This window comes from Fringilla coelebs (genome assembly GCF_963513975.1).
Source record: "Fringilla coelebs genome assembly, chromosome: 12".
In the NCBI taxonomy this organism is placed as follows: Eukaryota; Metazoa; Chordata; class Aves; order Passeriformes; family Fringillidae; genus Fringilla; species Fringilla coelebs.
In genome coordinates this window covers 9,360,614-9,377,601 of record NC_140038.1, presented here as the reverse complement: position 1 = coordinate 9,377,601, position 16,988 = coordinate 9,360,614, and the positions used below count along the sequence as shown (strand labels likewise).

Genomic DNA, 16,988 nt, shown 5'->3' with positions numbered 1-16,988 from the left:
TCTCCCACTCCCCACCCAGCTGTGTTGGCTGTGCACCTGCCAGGAAGGTTCCCAGAGCAGGGAGGAGCCTGGCCCTGCCTCACCTGCTCAGTGGCCTTGCTGAGGGGCCTCCCCTCAGCATCTCTAGGCTGGCCATGCATTGAAGGCTGACAGTGACCCAGAGCTTCTAGAAAAACACACTGTGTGTCTTTCCAAGGCTGCACGTCCCGGGAGCAGAACACCAGGAAACAGCACTGCTGCATCTTCACTGCTCTGCAAAAGCAGCAGCATGTTGTGATGGAACTACTGCCGTGGCCTACCTAGGAGTACAAAAACTTCTCAATTCTTGCTCTTTCAAGATTACTGATTTGCACTTCAAAGAACTCAATCACAACTTATTAGAATAAACTTTTATTTACTGCTCTCAGGATCCTTATTTTATACTTTATGCAACAAAACTGGCTACATTCAAATCTATACAGATTCACTGATATATCATTCACGTTTTACAAAACTGCATATAGATTTGGGAAATTTGTATAAGTTACCTTTATTTACATGTAATACTCTCAGTCCTAATGACCTAGTCAAAGGATAAAACAAAGTGGGATTTTAAATATCCCTTAAGACCCATTAACATTTGTTACATAATTTACATATCTTCAGAGAGAGATGTGCTACACTTCCTTCTTGCATATTTATAAAGACTGTGACTAAACAGAAATTTGGTGGCCAAAGCTAGGTACTGTCATTTCCTCAGATGATATTGGTAATAAAATATTAAAATTTGAGCAAGCCAGGTATACAAACCAATTTTTCTTTCAGAACCAACTTTGCTAATCATTTTAACCAGCACTTGCTCAAAAAAAAGTTAATATTAATACAAAAAAGACCCACATTTACAAAAGAAATCAAACTAATATTTATATATGACAAGTTGATCTATAATAAATTGCACATTGTTGGTTATGACTTTGGTTATACTGTATTAACAAATTTGGTTTCTAGACTAACACTGGAGAAAAAAATATAAAAATGCAGCTGTAGAAACTAGCAACCTGTAAACATATCACAGAACCAAATTCTGCACCTGCTCACATGTGCACAACCTCCATGCAGTTCAGGAGTTTGCACATAACAGACTGCTGAATTTGGCCCAGAAAACCCTGTAAACATGTTCTTTATTGTTATGTAGTGCAATACTGCAAGAATGGATAATAAAGGCCTCTAACTATCAGTAACTAAATACTGAGTGATATCCATAGAAATTTCATTTTAAGATTGATTTGTTGCAAAAGGCTGAATTGAAAATATTATCGTTCAACTACAAATTTATCCAAAAAAGTGACGAACACTCAATAAACCAACATCAGTATACAAATTCAAACAAAAAATGGATATAATTTCTCATTAAAAGTCAGAATTATGCTGCTTATCTGTTTTGTATAAAAATCTTGGGTTTGTTACACTGTTTTAGCAAAAGCAAGTTAGAAACAGAAGTCTAACAACTGTAGCAAGTCAGTGTTCTGCAAACAAATGTTTTCCAATGTGTTATATAACATGCTGAATTATAAGGTGCTTTGGGCAGATCTGTTGCAAAGAGCCTGAAGCAGCACAAATTATGATGTTATAATACATGAAGTTTGTTGGGTTTTTTTTTGTTTGGCTGGGTTTTTTTAAAACAGTTTAACAATTTCAGTTGCTCCTCTTAAAGCAGCAAATCAAATTTAAATCCTCTGCAAAGTTTTCTTCACAGCTTTACTTCAGTAGTTTACTGCAGGACAGTCTCAAATATTGTACAAGAGGCAACTGCTAAAAACATTTTAGTTTTTTACTTACTTGGCACTGGCTGATCCAATGTGTATATTGCATGTATCAGCAAATACACAAAACTATGGAAATGACAAAATACATTTTCAAAAGTTAGTGATTTTTAATACTTAGTTATTTTACACACGGTACTATGAAGATTCAATAGCCATGTGACTAAATACAATGGTAGCCCCTGGAAAATTCAGATTTGTTTGTAAACCCTTAAAATGAAATTGCAGCACTGGACCAACATAATTTATGTCTGTGTCTTAATCAACCCCATCAAAACCCTGAGTGTTTTCAATCGCTAGAAGAAGTTTATCCCATAAATCTTCAAACGAGTCATATGGAGGCAAATCCAAGCGATTAAAGCTGAAAAACAGATGAAAACTCTTAAGTATTTTATCACTTTTACTAGAGGTCATAATTTATCTGAATTAAATACTCACCAGGTATGAGCTCTTGGCAGTTTTTCAGGGGTACCCCACTGTTCAACTGTGAACAACTGTGGTCCATTTGAACCTGAAGAAAAGAACGCATCAATTTTCACCCTATTATGAAATCCTTCTATAATCAGAGATACAAATGATGACATATTTGGGGGTTTTGTAATCCAGGTCTGACATTTGAAGGAGCTATCTATATGAATAAAATACAGACTACAGAAAGAAATAGTCAATAATCCTGATTCCCTTGTATTTTAATTATTTCTTGCTATACCTCAGTTTCAAGAGACTTTTACACCTTCAGCTCAGCAGTCTAAGACCTAAATGTATGTGTATAGTAGCTGGCATTGAAGTTTTAATACTTTTTTATACTTTTATAAATTTTGCATGTAAAAGCTTATATGCATTTATCACCATGTGCCCAGTTTTATAAGCTGGTAGAAAGTAGTCAATGCACCTATGCAGCAACAAAAATAGAGTACCTGAGACCTTCTGGTAACATGGCAATCATTTGTGTATTCTCAGGATGTTCTTATGCATCTGAGAGAACATTTTCTGGCTAGCAAAAACAGCTCCCTCTATCCTTCAAGAACTGTCTTACAGCATCCTCAATCCTCACCAAGCAGACTCAAGGAGTATTTCATAACTGTTTCCTTAAGCTGGGAGAAAGACTGCGGTTAAAAAAAGAGAACGACAAAAGCTGTGCTATCTCAGAGAAGGTCTGTTCAGTGTGCCGGTGCTCCAGCGCGGCTGGGCTCGCTCCCGAGCCGGGAGCCCTGGCGTTTGAGGAGAGAAGCGCCTGGTGGTGCCACGAGGGGGAGATCTCGGCCAGGGAGCGGCTCCAGCGCAGCCGGGCGGGGAAGGAACGGCCCGGCAGTGGAAAAGCGCCACGGACCAGCAGAAAACACTGAAAAACCACTACAGCTCTTTCAACACAAGGTACAGGAAATGTCATTGTTACTGGGCTTTGGTAAGGACGGCATGCTGGCCATAGTAAGCAGAAATAACTTTAAGAGAAACAAACAAAGCACTGTGCAAGCAAACTGCTAGTTGAGTTTTTCATTAATAAGTGAGTGAATACAACTACAGAAAACTGCTCAAGTATATTCTAAACCCTGAGCAGAAGAAAGCCAAGAACTTCAGCAGTTTCTTCCCCCGTATGAATTTTTAGTTCTATCTCTAGTAGTGTTCTTAGACAAATAAGCAGAGCTCCTGAGGCAGCAAAATTCTGACTGGGATGCCCTGTGATGAGCACGTGCTGTAACACCAGCAATGCCAAGGCTCAGGTGCAGCAGCAGACATAGCTAAGCCTGCTGAGCACAATGTTCTTCCCACTGCAACTCACAACTCCTTTACTGATGAAATAGAAAAACATAACCAAGTATTTATGATGAAAATGAAGACATGGAGAAGTGTGAACACAAGATGGGTGGTTTTGTTCACAATCCTTTTGTTTTATAAACAAATTAACGTCCTGTTTATAAAAAAGGAAACGTTTAATCAAAGAGGCAAGTTAGACTATTCAGTCATTTGCACAGCATCTCAAAGCACTTTTAGCCTTAATAAAGTAGTCTAGCAGAAAACATAATAGCTGATGGCAGCTGAGAACAGACCTCCCCTAAGCCAAGCATCCCCACCCTTTGTGGGCTGCTCTATCTGCTTGCCTGCAGTCAGCCCACAGTGGCTTTTCCGGCTTTGTTATTGAATTTTGCTCCCCGCTGTCCTCTGCTTGTCTCAGTCTCAGCATTGTAGGTTCAGTACTTTTCTTCAGACTTTATGTTTAACTCGTGACATTTCAGTGGTCCCCTTTGGAGTATATCCTTACAAACAACTGCATCTGTACAACCATGGCTTGTGAGCAGATAAAAGCAGCTGTGGAACTGAAGTTAACTGCTGATGCCAGCATGTCTTTGTAATCAGATCTTGGATAACTGAGAATTTTCTTCAAGCTCAATCATGTGTTAAACAGGGATTTTTGCAGCTCTTGAGAACTTTAAAAATCCACATTCATTTGAGAACTCCTATACATTTAAAAACGTCTAAAACCAGAATTAAAACAGTATTTTCCCAAGATGTGACTCTTCTCTAACTTAGTTTCTTATAACTGCCAGTACATACTAAATTTTAAAACAAAATTTGAAAAAAAATTTGACAATGTCTGAAGTCAAACATCAGGACGATGTTGGTATCGGGTTCTTTGTTACTTAATTGTGAAGATAATCTTAAGTACTCACCATACAGCTCAGCAAACCCATTCATGGGAACACGGGATGTGCCAGTAACAAACTGAAGTAATCTTATTCTCTTTTCAGAGTCCATCATTAAGACTGCCTATGTATGATAATAATTACAATTAAAGATTTCTTTTTAAATTAAGGTTTTAAGCTAGTAGACTTATGCAAAGTAGTATCTACCTCTAAATCATTATCTATGAAATACATATGCATTTTTTTTAGTGACACACACAGTCTAATTCATTGCCTATTGCTTAAAGCTATGAAGTCAACAATTTTTTAATGGCACTGTAACAAGAGTATGGTTACTGGCTTAGCAGGCTGTTAAAATGCTTCCCTTGAAGATTTGGCCCCCTACTTTCTTTGAAGTTTCTTGTGTTATGAACTAGAAGCCAGATTCCTGTAATTTATTAAACAGAAGAGTTTAACACCTCTTTAGTGTAACCATGCCAGGAAAACCTACACAAATATTTTTAACTCCAGTCAGGGATATTTTTGAAAAAGCAATCATCAGTATTGCATTTACATTCTTACCATGCATCTCACCTTTAGTTTTCTTACTTTCTCAGGAATTTTAATGGTCAGATAATATTTACCTAACCTTTTAATGAATCAAACTATAAACTAGCAGAAAGGCAGCAGCTTTTGAACACATTTTCAATAAGAAAATATTAGAACTTCACGATACCTTCCAGAACCACTGTATTACTTGATGGTTTATGTTGTAGCCATTTTTGTATTTTGTGTGTAGTTTCCAATCAGCCACGTCCACATCTCCCAATCCACACATTAATAACTACACAGATAAAAAAAACCAAACAAACACCACCAAGGTTTAAATCAGTAAACTGAAGTTCCAACATAATTTGTTCTCTTTTCCATGATGCACTTACCTCTAGCTCATTTTCATCAAAAATTTTAATCAGATCCTGTGGTATTAGTTCAAAGAAGCCCTAAAAAAGATGAGGGAAGTTTGTAAAAATCAAAGCAACATTATTTTACTTTTTAGTCAAGAAGAAGGATATTGAGAGGCTTTGGTAAACACAGCCAAAGCAATATATCAAAGACAGATGTTTGGACACCAGTAGTCCTAAGTTTTGTTATAGTACTTTAAATTGATTTCTCACATCTTTACTGTGCAACACTGAGTGATGAGTATAGAAGTTTGAATATCATCTATGTAATACAATTGGTACAAAAAAAGGGTATATTGCCTAGTTTAAATCAAACCGATATAATTAAATTAAGTTTAATTTCTGCAGTGGTCATTAAATAGTTTGCTCTACAGCTAAAGCTGTCAGTCAGGATTGAGAAATAAGCAAATTTTTCAAGATGAATTAAACACCTAATGTTTAATTAATGTAAAAACATACCAAAATATTTTTAACTCTGAAATAATTCAAAGCTGACACTACAAACAGTATCACTGCCTTTTCTAATACTTTTAAGAAAATTATTACTGAGTCTTCAGGGTGTTCAAAAAAATATCAGATGCAACAAACTCTTAGAAGAATTTATTTTGTAATTAGAACTGTACCTCTTTAAAGGCTGTCATTTGTTTCTGTACTCGGCTCACAAATCTCCACTGAATTACAAGACTGCAAAAAAATAGAAACCCAAACAAAACCACATTTAAAATAAAAGTGATTTATATACAAAGCAACAACTTCCTTTTGTAAACAAAGCTAACACAGAGCCCCTGTACTAGAGGGCAATCCAGTGAGGTACATTGCACACAGCAGCCACTACTCACTGAATGTAGTCTCTCTTGTTTTTGTTGGTGACAACTATTTCTGATCCACCACTTTTCAGTTCATGTTGATGGGTCTAAATGCAATGCACAGAAGAGGTCTTAAACAAGGTGAACATATAACAGAATTCCTATGTTAGTATTAGATAATTCATGCAACTCTTGAAGACTGCAGAATTTGACAACTATGAGAAATAGATCTAGTTACACAAGTCACCTAATAAATAGAATGTGGTACATTAAAAAAAAAGATGTATTATTAAGGGGTGCAATGGGAAACCTGCATTTTTTCTGACCTGTTACAGCACACCACCCAAGACTGCACACAGGTTTACAGTAAGGCACGCTTCTCTAACTTCACATTCCATGACCCAGCCCTCATTCCAAATCTCAAGGAAAAACAATTACAGAAACCACTTCAGAAATCATCCCAGCAAGTGAATCAATATACATCTCTGTTACAAAGTGACTTAGACTACTAGAACCTCAGAAGACAAATATCTCATTTTCAGTTATCACTGATGTACATTTTCATTGCCGCTCCTCAGGATCACTGCTGTTACACAGGACCATAAAGGTTATTATCTTTAGATCTAGCTGGCAACTGCAATTTGGAAGTTTTATTCAAAACCTATGGTATTTCTACATGACTTATCTTACATAATTTTGTATGCAATAACAAACTTGTTTATTTTATAGGTTTCTAGTACATCTTAAGAGAAAGGGAACATGTTATCTCCCAGCAATTCCAGCATTTTCCAAAGGAACTCATCCTTTCCAGCCAATCACATAAACCCAGCCCCTACTCCAGAGCAAATAACGGACTGTGGATATCTTAGTCTTGATTGCCTTCACAGCAACAGCTACATTTCAATGCAAGTTGTATTCAACAAAAAAGCAGAAGCAATTTTTTAAAGCTCTGCTTATTTCCAAGTCCTTTATCACACCAGGCTGAAACTCACTCACCGCATGAGTGGAAAGAGCTGAGTGAGCCAAGGGCTTTTCTTAACACCATACACATAAAATCCCCCAATTTCACAGGTCAAGTACTTTCTTCCATGCTTTTTGTATTCCACATTACATGAACATACTAACCTGACCAAAAAGCTCTTCATCAACTATGAATCTGAGGTCCAGTTCTGTTGGATCATTTTCGAGAATCCATCTCAGAGAATTGTAATATTCACTATCCTAAGAGAAAATTACAAAAGAGTAAATGCTAAATAAAGTAGCCACTCTATAAACTGCAAGAGGTTCCATGACAGCCCAGTGAACACTTCTGCCTAGGGTAATCCTATACTGGATACAGAGACACTGCAGTTGTACAAAGCTCTGAAGACCTTTAAAACCTGATGTCTCAGCAATCTATGTAAATGTCTCCAATAGCAAAATGGTGGTAAGATGGTATAGCAGTATCTGAAGCAATATATTTTGGACTCTTTTCTTGTCTCTCATCCTCCATTTACCTTCTTTTTATTGTCAGACATTACTACAAACAATCTTAGGAAATGAAAATTAAGATAAAGCCAACCACACATTGTCTCCATCCAAAGCAGTGTGACCAGAAGGTGGAGGGAGATGATTCTGTCCCTTTACTCAGCTGTGCCCAGCATAAGGAGATGGAGCTGCTGCAGCAAGTCCAGAGGTGGCCACCAAGATGCCACAAGGGCTGGAGCACCTCTGCTCTGGAGACAGGCTGGGAGAGCTGGGGGTGTTCAGCCTGGAGAAGAGAAGGCTCCAGCAGAACTTAGAGCACCTTCCAGCATCAATACAGGAGCCACAGAACAGATGGTGAGGGACCTTCTATCAGGCAGTGTAGTGATAGAATGAGCAGATTTAGCTTGGATATTAAGAAATTCTTCCCTGTGAGTATGGTGAGTCACTGGCACAGGTTGCCCAGAGAAGCTGTGGCTGCCCCATCCCTGGAAGTGTCCAAGGCCAGGTTGGACAGGGCTTGGTGCCACACCCTTCTAGTGGAAGGTGTCCCTGCCTTGCAACCCAAACCATTCCATCATTCTTGAGCACCGAACAAAAACCAAATCAAAACAAAAAAATCAGGACACAACTATAAATCTATTACTCAGAAACAGATAGCAACTACATGCTGTAATCTTAAAGGGCAGCAAAACCAGTAACAGATTAAAAAGACAATAAAAATCACTTTGTCCAGGAGCATTCTAGACAAGAGACATTATCAGGGAACCACCCAAACAAGAAAAGGCTAAGGGATATGTTTTTCCTCTAAAAATGTTACATTGTACCACTCAATTTTCACTCCCTGAAAATTATTAATTTTTATAATAAAAGAAAATACTAATTTTAAAAAACAGGTTAAGATACGAATCCTGAAAGTATTTATATTCCATTTTAACAATTTCAGTGTCTAAAACATTTTAACAAAGCATCACAGAAAGTTTAGGTTCCAGTTTCCAATACAGCTTAACTGACTTGAACCTGAGTCTAGGTCTTGGATTTTCATTGGAAGTTTTAATTCCTATACAGCTTACAGACTTATAAAAGATATAGCCTAAGATATCTGAATTTGAATTCTGCATTTTCAACCTTCAAAATGTAGATTATCTATATATAGATAGTATAGACAGATATGTACATAAAATTATAAATTAACATTAAATTTGTCATCATGATAAAGTAAATTACATACCACAGACTCCATATCATGTAGTGTTATTGGTTTTTGAAGCATCATCTTGTAAAAAGGACGAATAAAAAAGGCTTTAAAGAAGAAGAAATAAATTTAACAGATGCAACTTAGGACTCAAAAAATACACAATATTAATCTGAATATCACATTACATAAAATAAATACTAACCATCCAAAAGTTTGCCATGGTAAACAGCCATTCCAGCCACACGACCTATAAACTTGAAATAAGAGAGATGATCTTCATTGCAAAGTCCAGAGTTCGGATTGATCTGCAGAGTATAGTTATCTCTGAAGAGTTGAAAGAGGGAACAGGAAAGAGAAAGAAAAACAAAAATGTTGTACTATTGGATCAATCTCACATCTGAAGATCTGAAAGACATCACTTATTAAATAAGTTATTGCTTTTCATGATGATACCTAATATTAAACAATACACAATAGAAGACTATTAGTATATCAGAAACAACCACTACAAACTACCTCAGTAAGTTAGAGATATACCCAAGAGAAGGGATTAACTCCCATTCATTTTAAAGCAGAGTAACATTCTCTGCATTACTGGTTACATACTGCCTCTCCTGTATGCAGGAGATGGTTGCAAGCACCTGCTTGTCCATGCAGAGATGCCATGGCTTATCTCAGGCTGCTGTAAAAAAACTCCACAATATTGTCTCCACATTACTCTTCTGACAAGGAACAGGGTGCAGATTACTGCAGTTATTATCAACTAAACCCTCTGGTACATTTGCAAGGGCAGAAGGAACCCCATTTTTAAAGAAGGTACGAGAAATACAATTTCTTTTCCTAAGTTTTCACATCTTCCAGAGTGGTATTACTTACGTAGCTGAATATTCAAACAATCCATAATAAGGATTAAACATTTCTTTAGAGAGAAGGAAGAACCATTCCCTGGCAACTCCTCCATAGTCTAAACCTTTTTCACCATCAAATTCAATCCAAAGTCTTGCTTTAAGGAAATCTGCTCTCTTTACAGCTATGATTCTTCTGTAAGAATCTTCAAGGATTGTTGTGCGATGAATTTTCATTTCAAACCTATTTGGAATATCACTCTATAAAAGAGAAACATAAAAACAAAGAATAATAAAACAAAACCCAGCATCTTAGAGTTTTGCAGAATATGCAAATTCTGAAAATAGATAGAGAGCACAGAAACTGTCTCCTTACATAACTTGGAAACTTAACACAGTATGATTGAAAAGAGGCTCCGTTTACCTACAATTCAACTAGCAAAGAGAATTTCAGACACTAACTTCTATTTCATGCTAAGAAAATACAGTTAAAGTTCTTATTAGTATCAGCATATGGGCAGTTGGTCTGCATGCAGCAAGGCATGGAGTCTCTTCTGACACTGAACATTTATCATATTACACACTTGATTAAAAACAGCTCACAGTTGACACATAAAATTATCTGGAACAGTTTACCTGACTTATGCACCTTCTAGTTCAATATTCTATGAGCCTAGGTGTCCTGTTCTCTTACTTAAGATAAAATCTACAGTTGTATTTAATTCTTAAACTACCACAATTGCATTGTGTGGCTGAGCTCTCTATCTCAGATTAAGATACTGACATTTGAATGAATGTCAATTTTGTTTTACTAGGAACACAAAAACCAAGGTGCATATATAATTGGGTGCAATTTATATGCAGCTCAAAATGCACAGGCAGACTTGGCAGGTAGGTGAAGCATGGATCTAAACTCAAAGGCTATTATATATGTAAAATATCTCCCAAGGATGTAAAATTTGATTGAACTTGTGCAGACTCATTGTTATCTGGATGTCCAGATGCTATTTACAGTCTTTTATGCCACGTGTTATAAATATACCTGGCACTGCCACTTCAAACTAGAGCTTGGAAACAAGATCCATAAACTTCAGATTTTAAGGCTGTAACAATTTATTGCAGTCATCCAGCCTGTTCATGATGACAGCAGAGATTGCTACATAGACTTTCCATATTCTGACTTTCAAAAACTATTCTATACTCGATCAGGGATTTCCAAACTTTTCTGTTGCCAGTCTTACATTCAGGTTCGTGACATTTTAACCTTTGAGAATTTCTACTTTTTAAATTAGATTGCTTACAGTCTTCACCAGTGCATAAAGTCACAAACCCTGCTGTTAGAGCAAATGCTGATTGTTAGGAAGTTGGTGCTTCACAAATATATTTGTTATCAGACAGTAAATTTACCTTCCCTGTAAATTTGCTTTCCCTTGTTTAGGGGCATAAGTTTCATAACCTTCTGCTGGATTCCTACTGATTACTAACCTGTTTCTTCAATTTCTTTCTGAAGAATTCATACTTCCGCTTATAGTCCCTGGAGTAAGGCACAGCCTTTGGGGGGGAAAAAGGAAAAAAAGTCTTGTGTGTCTTGTGAAACACAGACAAGCCATTCAAATTCTGAGATAACAGGAATACATGTTTTACTGAGTGCCAGGGGAAACTTCCAATTTATAAACACCAGGAATGAAAAGCACTTCTCTGTTCAGATGAGATCTACAGAATTCACGCTGTACTTCCCCATTAGCTGATGCAACTGCCTGAAATCCCCGAGTGGCCCAGATCAAAGTGACCAAAATGCCTTTGGTGACGTCCATTTCCCTGCTGGATCATGAGAGACCTGGCTACAAACACCTCTATTTTCCATGGACAGGGAAGGTTGTTTACATATGCAGGCTATTAATAAACACAGATATCAGCTGAACACTAAAACCCATCTATAATTATAATGCAAACCATCTTTGCAATTAGTTCTGGTAATTTCACACTTCAGATTAAGTATTGAAGCTGGATAATTATTTTTCATTTGAAAATAAATTTAATTCCTCTTTAAGCCCTTTTTTTTCTTTTTCTTCTTTTTTCTCAAATTTACTTCACAAATTGAGCTAGTGTGGACAAGAAATAAATAAGACTTCCTTACACACTTCAAAGCCCTCCCCCAAGTCTGTAAGGAAATTTTCTGACTATCATAGGAACTCTTTGTTCAGACACCCTGAAAGTTGCACTTTCTAGACTGACTAGCTGATAAATGACAAGAGTTTGTTTGGATTCTATTAACAGTATTTCTGAAAAATAAGTAAATCTACATTAGGAAAGCTTACTGGTCCAGTTATTGCCACATTCTGCAGTCGAGGATCCTCCCATTGTGTTCTCTTTGTATCTGCAAGAAATTTTTTCATTAGTTCCATTAATTCAAATAATGTTCACAAATAAAATGATGAGTAGCCAAGAACACTACATTGTACATACTGTGGTTTATGAAGAATATTCTTCCATCTGTGTGAGTTCTCTCTTCCCACCCTGGCTGTAAAAAGACACCATTTTTATTACATTTTTATTATGAATTTCTGATCATATAGTGTGCATAGAACTCAACATGACCTACAGTTGCAGTCATTCCTCTCTCCCACCTACTGTCAGCACTGAAATTCAAAACAATATTTTTGTAGGAGGAAAGCAGGCTGCGTTTTCTCATGTGCACATATCAATAATGCTAACTTAAATAGTTAAATTGTTTCATCTGCAAAACAAGTACAAAATGGTTTACTTACTGGTAATGGGCCCAGGTCAACTGGATCTAGCGAAGTCTTTCTCCTTGGAGGAACAGAAATTTTCAGTCTTGGATCTTCCTTTGAAAAGAAAACAAGCAGCACTTTAAAATCCTTTTGCTGTTTTGTTTTGCTTTTAATTTTTTTTTTTGTTTTTATTAATGATTTTGCCTAGTACTAATTAGGTAATGGTTGCATATTTTGCAGCCAGAGGAATCCTTGTGGATTCTCAGTCCTCCAGCAATTTACAGTTATCTTCTAGTAACCTCTCACTTGATTTTACTTACATATATATAAATATAAATCCCTCATTCAACTCAGTTTTTGTGTAATTGAGTGGAATTACTCTTTCCACATGATTTCTGACACACCTTATACTTTTTGGGTTTGGTGGGGTTTTTTGTTGCTTGGTTGATAGGCTGGGGTATTTTGTGGGAGCTAGTATGAAGGTAGTTGTGTTATATAAGTTCTTTTCATCTACCTGGAGAAAAGAATACCCATTTTGAATCAATTTCATGCATCTCTCTTTGCCTTTCACCTGACAGTAACACTGACTTACTCTGGAGATGCTTAAGGCCATCTAGCAGCACTGCCAAGTGGTGTGCAGTGCCCCTCTGTGGAACTGCAGCTGTACAGCTCCCTCATCCATATGGTACTTGCACCTGGTCTGCTCTTCTAAGCATTCACAGAAATTTGTGTTGTGCCCTGTGATAAATTCAAGGTAATGGATTTCCTGTTGAAGGTATGTTTACAGAACTCATTTCTGTGAACAGCTCCTATAAGCTACCACAGTTCTGCAATGTCATTTAGGAGGGGCTTACATCTACAAAGCAGATTCCTGTTTTCCTCCTTCCAAGCTAAACTTTCAAGTACCAATACAATTAGTAAAATTGATAATCTTCTACTCATCTTCTACTCAAATTACAGGTATTGTAACTTGGCATTTTTCTTACATATCACTCAGACTCACACAGAATATTTTGGGTTGGAAGGGACCCACAAGGATCATGGAGTCCATCTCCATGGCCTGTACAGGGACTGAATGCCCTACCTTGGTTTATTAGCACCATGATCTGACCAAGCTCCTGAACAGACAGACACAGCTATCTTGGCACTAAAGAAACATATGGAAGCTTGCTGAAAGCAGCCAAGTTTTGATTCAAGAGGAACTAGAATTTCAGTTCATGAGAACAGTTTTCCATTACCCATGTTGTAGTTTTGGTATTGTGGTCAATAAAGAATGGTCTCCCATTGGGCGCATGTCGGACTTCCCAGCCTTTAGGGAGAAATCCTTGCTCCATTTCAGGCTGCTGCTGAGATGACTGTTGTGATGGATCACTTGATGTTGCTTGTGGCTGTCTTGCTATAGAAATACTTTGTGCAGCTGATGCCTGACTTGTTTCCGCAGCAATCTAAGGTAAATGACCAAAAACATCCTATCAAATCAAAGCCCTGTAAAGCAATTATCTTTTCTCCATTAACCCGTATTTTGACTGATGAAAGCAGGCTCATAAAGCAAGTCCCTGACAGATTCCATGATATCAACCACATTGACTAACAATCACTGATTGTGGTGAAGGCTTACAGAAGCTTTCCAGCCTCCTCAGTCAGCTACCACTCTCCAGAAGGGAGAGTGACTGCCATGAACATTACTGTTGCTAACTCTCCTTGCAGTCTCTCAGCTATTTTATGTGGTACTTTACAGTTTATGCCTTTCATGTTTTCTATTTCAAAGCCATCCTCACTTCTATTACACGAGATGTTTTAAAGGTTCAGTGAATACAAACATCAGTAAATTGAAGACAGGCAGTACCTGTACAACTGGTTTTATCCAGGTAGTGGTTCTAGAATTGTGATCTATATAATACGACCTTCCTTTTTCATCTTGTCGTTCTTCCCAGCCTGGGGGTAATCCAGATGAAGTAGGCAGTAACTAAATGTTAGTGATAACAGAAAAAAAAAAAAAAACCAATTAAGAAAACTATGAAACTTACTGTGGAAAGGTTTTCCTCTGTCAATTTAAAACAACAAAACTATATTCCAGAAGGTTCATGATTTTTATGAGCTGGATAAAATAGATAAGAAGTATTTATTTCTGAATAGTATAAAGTAACAGATTTTTTTTTGTTTGTTTATACAAAATTCAAACTCCTCATGTTAAAGGATTCATTTATATACCTGGTTTAGGCTGATCCAGCTTAGTACTTCTGGTTATGAGGTCACAGCTTGCAGTGTCACCATAAAAGCATAATGGACTGTGGTATAGCTTTTAATTAGAAGTAAACAATTATAAGGCAAACCATTTGAAAAATGAAACTCATATCATCATCAGGGCAAGACTACTTCCTTCTGCAGGCCATGCATCAAGATAATGCTAAACAAAGCTGAAACGTGGAAGCTTTACAGCTGAACTAGACCCATAATTGCCATTTTGTCAGGGCAGCTGCTGGGCAAGGAAGGCCAAATCTCATTTGAAATGTCAGCAGCTAACACAGCTAAAAGCCTGTGTTTTTTGAAAAATTACTTACCACTGGATGTGCAGGCTGCTCTTCAAGTCTGTATGTCTGCAGACTACCTCTTCTGCTGGAATGGTTCTTGAAGGAGTGGAGAGGAAAGACACATTAGCTATTACTGCAGCTTTAAAAATGGCAGCAAACAGCCAGCAATGGTTATCCCACTTCAAGCTATTACATTTTCCATCCTGAACGAAGTGTTGTGTTTGTTTCAAAACATGATTTAATATCCTCTTTGTCAAACTCTTTTTAGTTTTAACAGCTAGAAACATCAAGTTCACAGAGTCTATTATAACCTTAGAATGATAGAGGCCTGTGAAAGTTCAGAATACTCTAGCAATAGATGTTTTGGCATGTAAAACATTAATTACAAATAGTTACAGTACAATTAAGTTTACAGTATAGAACTTTCTGTGCTGTCAGTAAGGTCTGTGATAGAGCAGAGCTAACACAACTTTCCAGACAGTAAATTAGGTCAATAATGAAAAGGTATGAGAGTCTGAGATAATCAGTTTGAGAAGAGCAATTAAACCCCCAGACTTTGCCTAAGTGTCAGCCTTCCTAGCCACAGCCACTTTAGATCTCACTCGCTACTTAATTAGGCACCTGTATTTCATTTTCCTCTAGAATTTCCACAACTATTTGAAGGATTTTTCCCTATCCACATACAACTGAAGTACTTCAAAGAAATAACATTATTAACTTTTAAAGGTTTTTTCTCGGGGGGTGGGAGGGGGGGTGTAATGCAGGTGAAAAAAGGCAAGACTGCCATTCTAGCTGACTCTTGCAAATAATTTGAACATCTGCTTCTTTCTTTGCTCAGGCCACCCAAGCAAGCTGAAATAACAGTTTCTTTGCTACCCATTGAATGCTGAACAGCAGAGATCAAGTAAAGTCTTGTTACTCTCACTTGACTGTTTCCAGCAACCCTAGTGATACATTTGTACAAACTCAGATAAACGCTGTCAATTCCAAATTTACATTTGGAAAAGCATTCTTAACATCACACAAACTAATTATTATTTCAATACCAAAATCTACCACACTAGCTGGCCTGGGTCACCTCTAAAGGCTTTCCTCAATGGACAGTAGATTTCTCACGTCACATATCAGGTTACAAGGCTGTTTGTGGAGCTCGGGTTTCACAGGACAGCTGAGCTTATTTAATTGCTTGCTACCACACCACCAAAAAGTCGAGTTTCACCCTGGCTACATGCTCCTGCTGCTTTCCCTCTGCTACTGTAGCATTTGTCAGACAACCTAGCATGCTGTTTCAGTTGTTCAAACTGCGGAAGAGCAGCATTGGGGAAAAGAGAGCAGTTTTCTGCTGGGTTAGCAAGCTGAACAGCCTCATGCAGAGGTCTGGCAAGTTCCACAGCTGGCACAAAGGCTGTGGCACTGTATGAGCAAACTCCCTGTTTTGCTACTAAGGAAGCAGCAGGTTTACACAACTCAATCAGAAAACCTTATCCCAATATTCAGAATGAAAAATGGTCAATCTCAGAACTTTTTCTAATTGGAAAAGTAACTCACATAGCACAACTCCCTTAGAAATAAGCTTTCAAGAAACAGATTTTTTCATCCATAATTTTCAGCACTCTATGACACTAGACTAAGAGGTAGATTTACAGGCTGCAAAATAGTTCACACAAATCTGTTTTAACCTCAGGCAGAAACCCATACAAGCAAAGCAGAGAGGAAGAAAATTCTTGCTTAGATGGGATTCTACAGCAAAAAGACTATTCTTAAAGTGTGTGCATTTGAGATGAAATTAAAAATATAATTCCTAAATAAAGTATTTATGGATCTAACTCTATCAGAACAAGTAGAAAAATAATTTACAGTGTAGGCTGTTGACTGGCCAGTAGCTGGACCTCCAGAGGTAGTAAGTCTGTTACTCAATTCTTCTGCAAGATGACTCTGTATATCACAGCTACTCTGCGAGAGAGGTGTTTGAACATTCTGACTGCTGTACATTGTTGCCTCATCTTCAGTTATAATTTCCCAGCTCT

The 16,988-nt window shown here is 37.3% G+C and overlaps 1 protein-coding gene across 2 annotated transcripts in view; it reads right to left on the bottom strand.

Moving 5' to 3' along the window:
- Nucleotides 1-427: 427 nt before the first annotated feature.
- NEDD4 (NEDD4 E3 ubiquitin protein ligase) overlaps nucleotides 428-16,988 on the bottom strand; it is a gene marked incomplete at its 5' end in the record, with an annotated part of 51,160 nt that continues 34,599 nt past the window's right edge. For both annotated transcript variants that reach the window (XM_084213452.1, XM_084213451.1), the window contains 19 exons: nucleotides 428-2,163; nucleotides 2,241-2,313; nucleotides 4,472-4,568; nucleotides 5,160-5,267; nucleotides 5,365-5,424; nucleotides 6,009-6,069; nucleotides 6,225-6,298; nucleotides 7,317-7,412; nucleotides 8,887-8,957; nucleotides 9,056-9,177; nucleotides 9,730-9,959; nucleotides 11,184-11,249; nucleotides 12,017-12,075; nucleotides 12,165-12,219; nucleotides 12,467-12,544; nucleotides 13,669-13,875; nucleotides 14,277-14,396; nucleotides 14,992-15,057; nucleotides 16,819-16,986. In XM_084213452.1, the coding sequence (XP_084069578.1) occupies nucleotides 2,061-2,163; nucleotides 2,241-2,313; nucleotides 4,472-4,568; nucleotides 5,160-5,267; nucleotides 5,365-5,424; nucleotides 6,009-6,069; nucleotides 6,225-6,298; nucleotides 7,317-7,412; nucleotides 8,887-8,957; nucleotides 9,056-9,177; nucleotides 9,730-9,959; nucleotides 11,184-11,249; nucleotides 12,017-12,075; nucleotides 12,165-12,219; nucleotides 12,467-12,544; nucleotides 13,669-13,875; nucleotides 14,277-14,396; nucleotides 14,992-15,057; nucleotides 16,819-16,986 (1,914 nt within the window). In that variant the 3' untranslated portion in view covers nucleotides 428-2,060. The remainder of the gene's footprint in view (nucleotides 2,164-2,240; nucleotides 2,314-4,471; nucleotides 4,569-5,159; nucleotides 5,268-5,364; nucleotides 5,425-6,008; nucleotides 6,070-6,224; nucleotides 6,299-7,316; nucleotides 7,413-8,886; nucleotides 8,958-9,055; nucleotides 9,178-9,729; nucleotides 9,960-11,183; nucleotides 11,250-12,016; nucleotides 12,076-12,164; nucleotides 12,220-12,466; nucleotides 12,545-13,668; nucleotides 13,876-14,276; nucleotides 14,397-14,991; nucleotides 15,058-16,818; nucleotides 16,987-16,988) is intronic.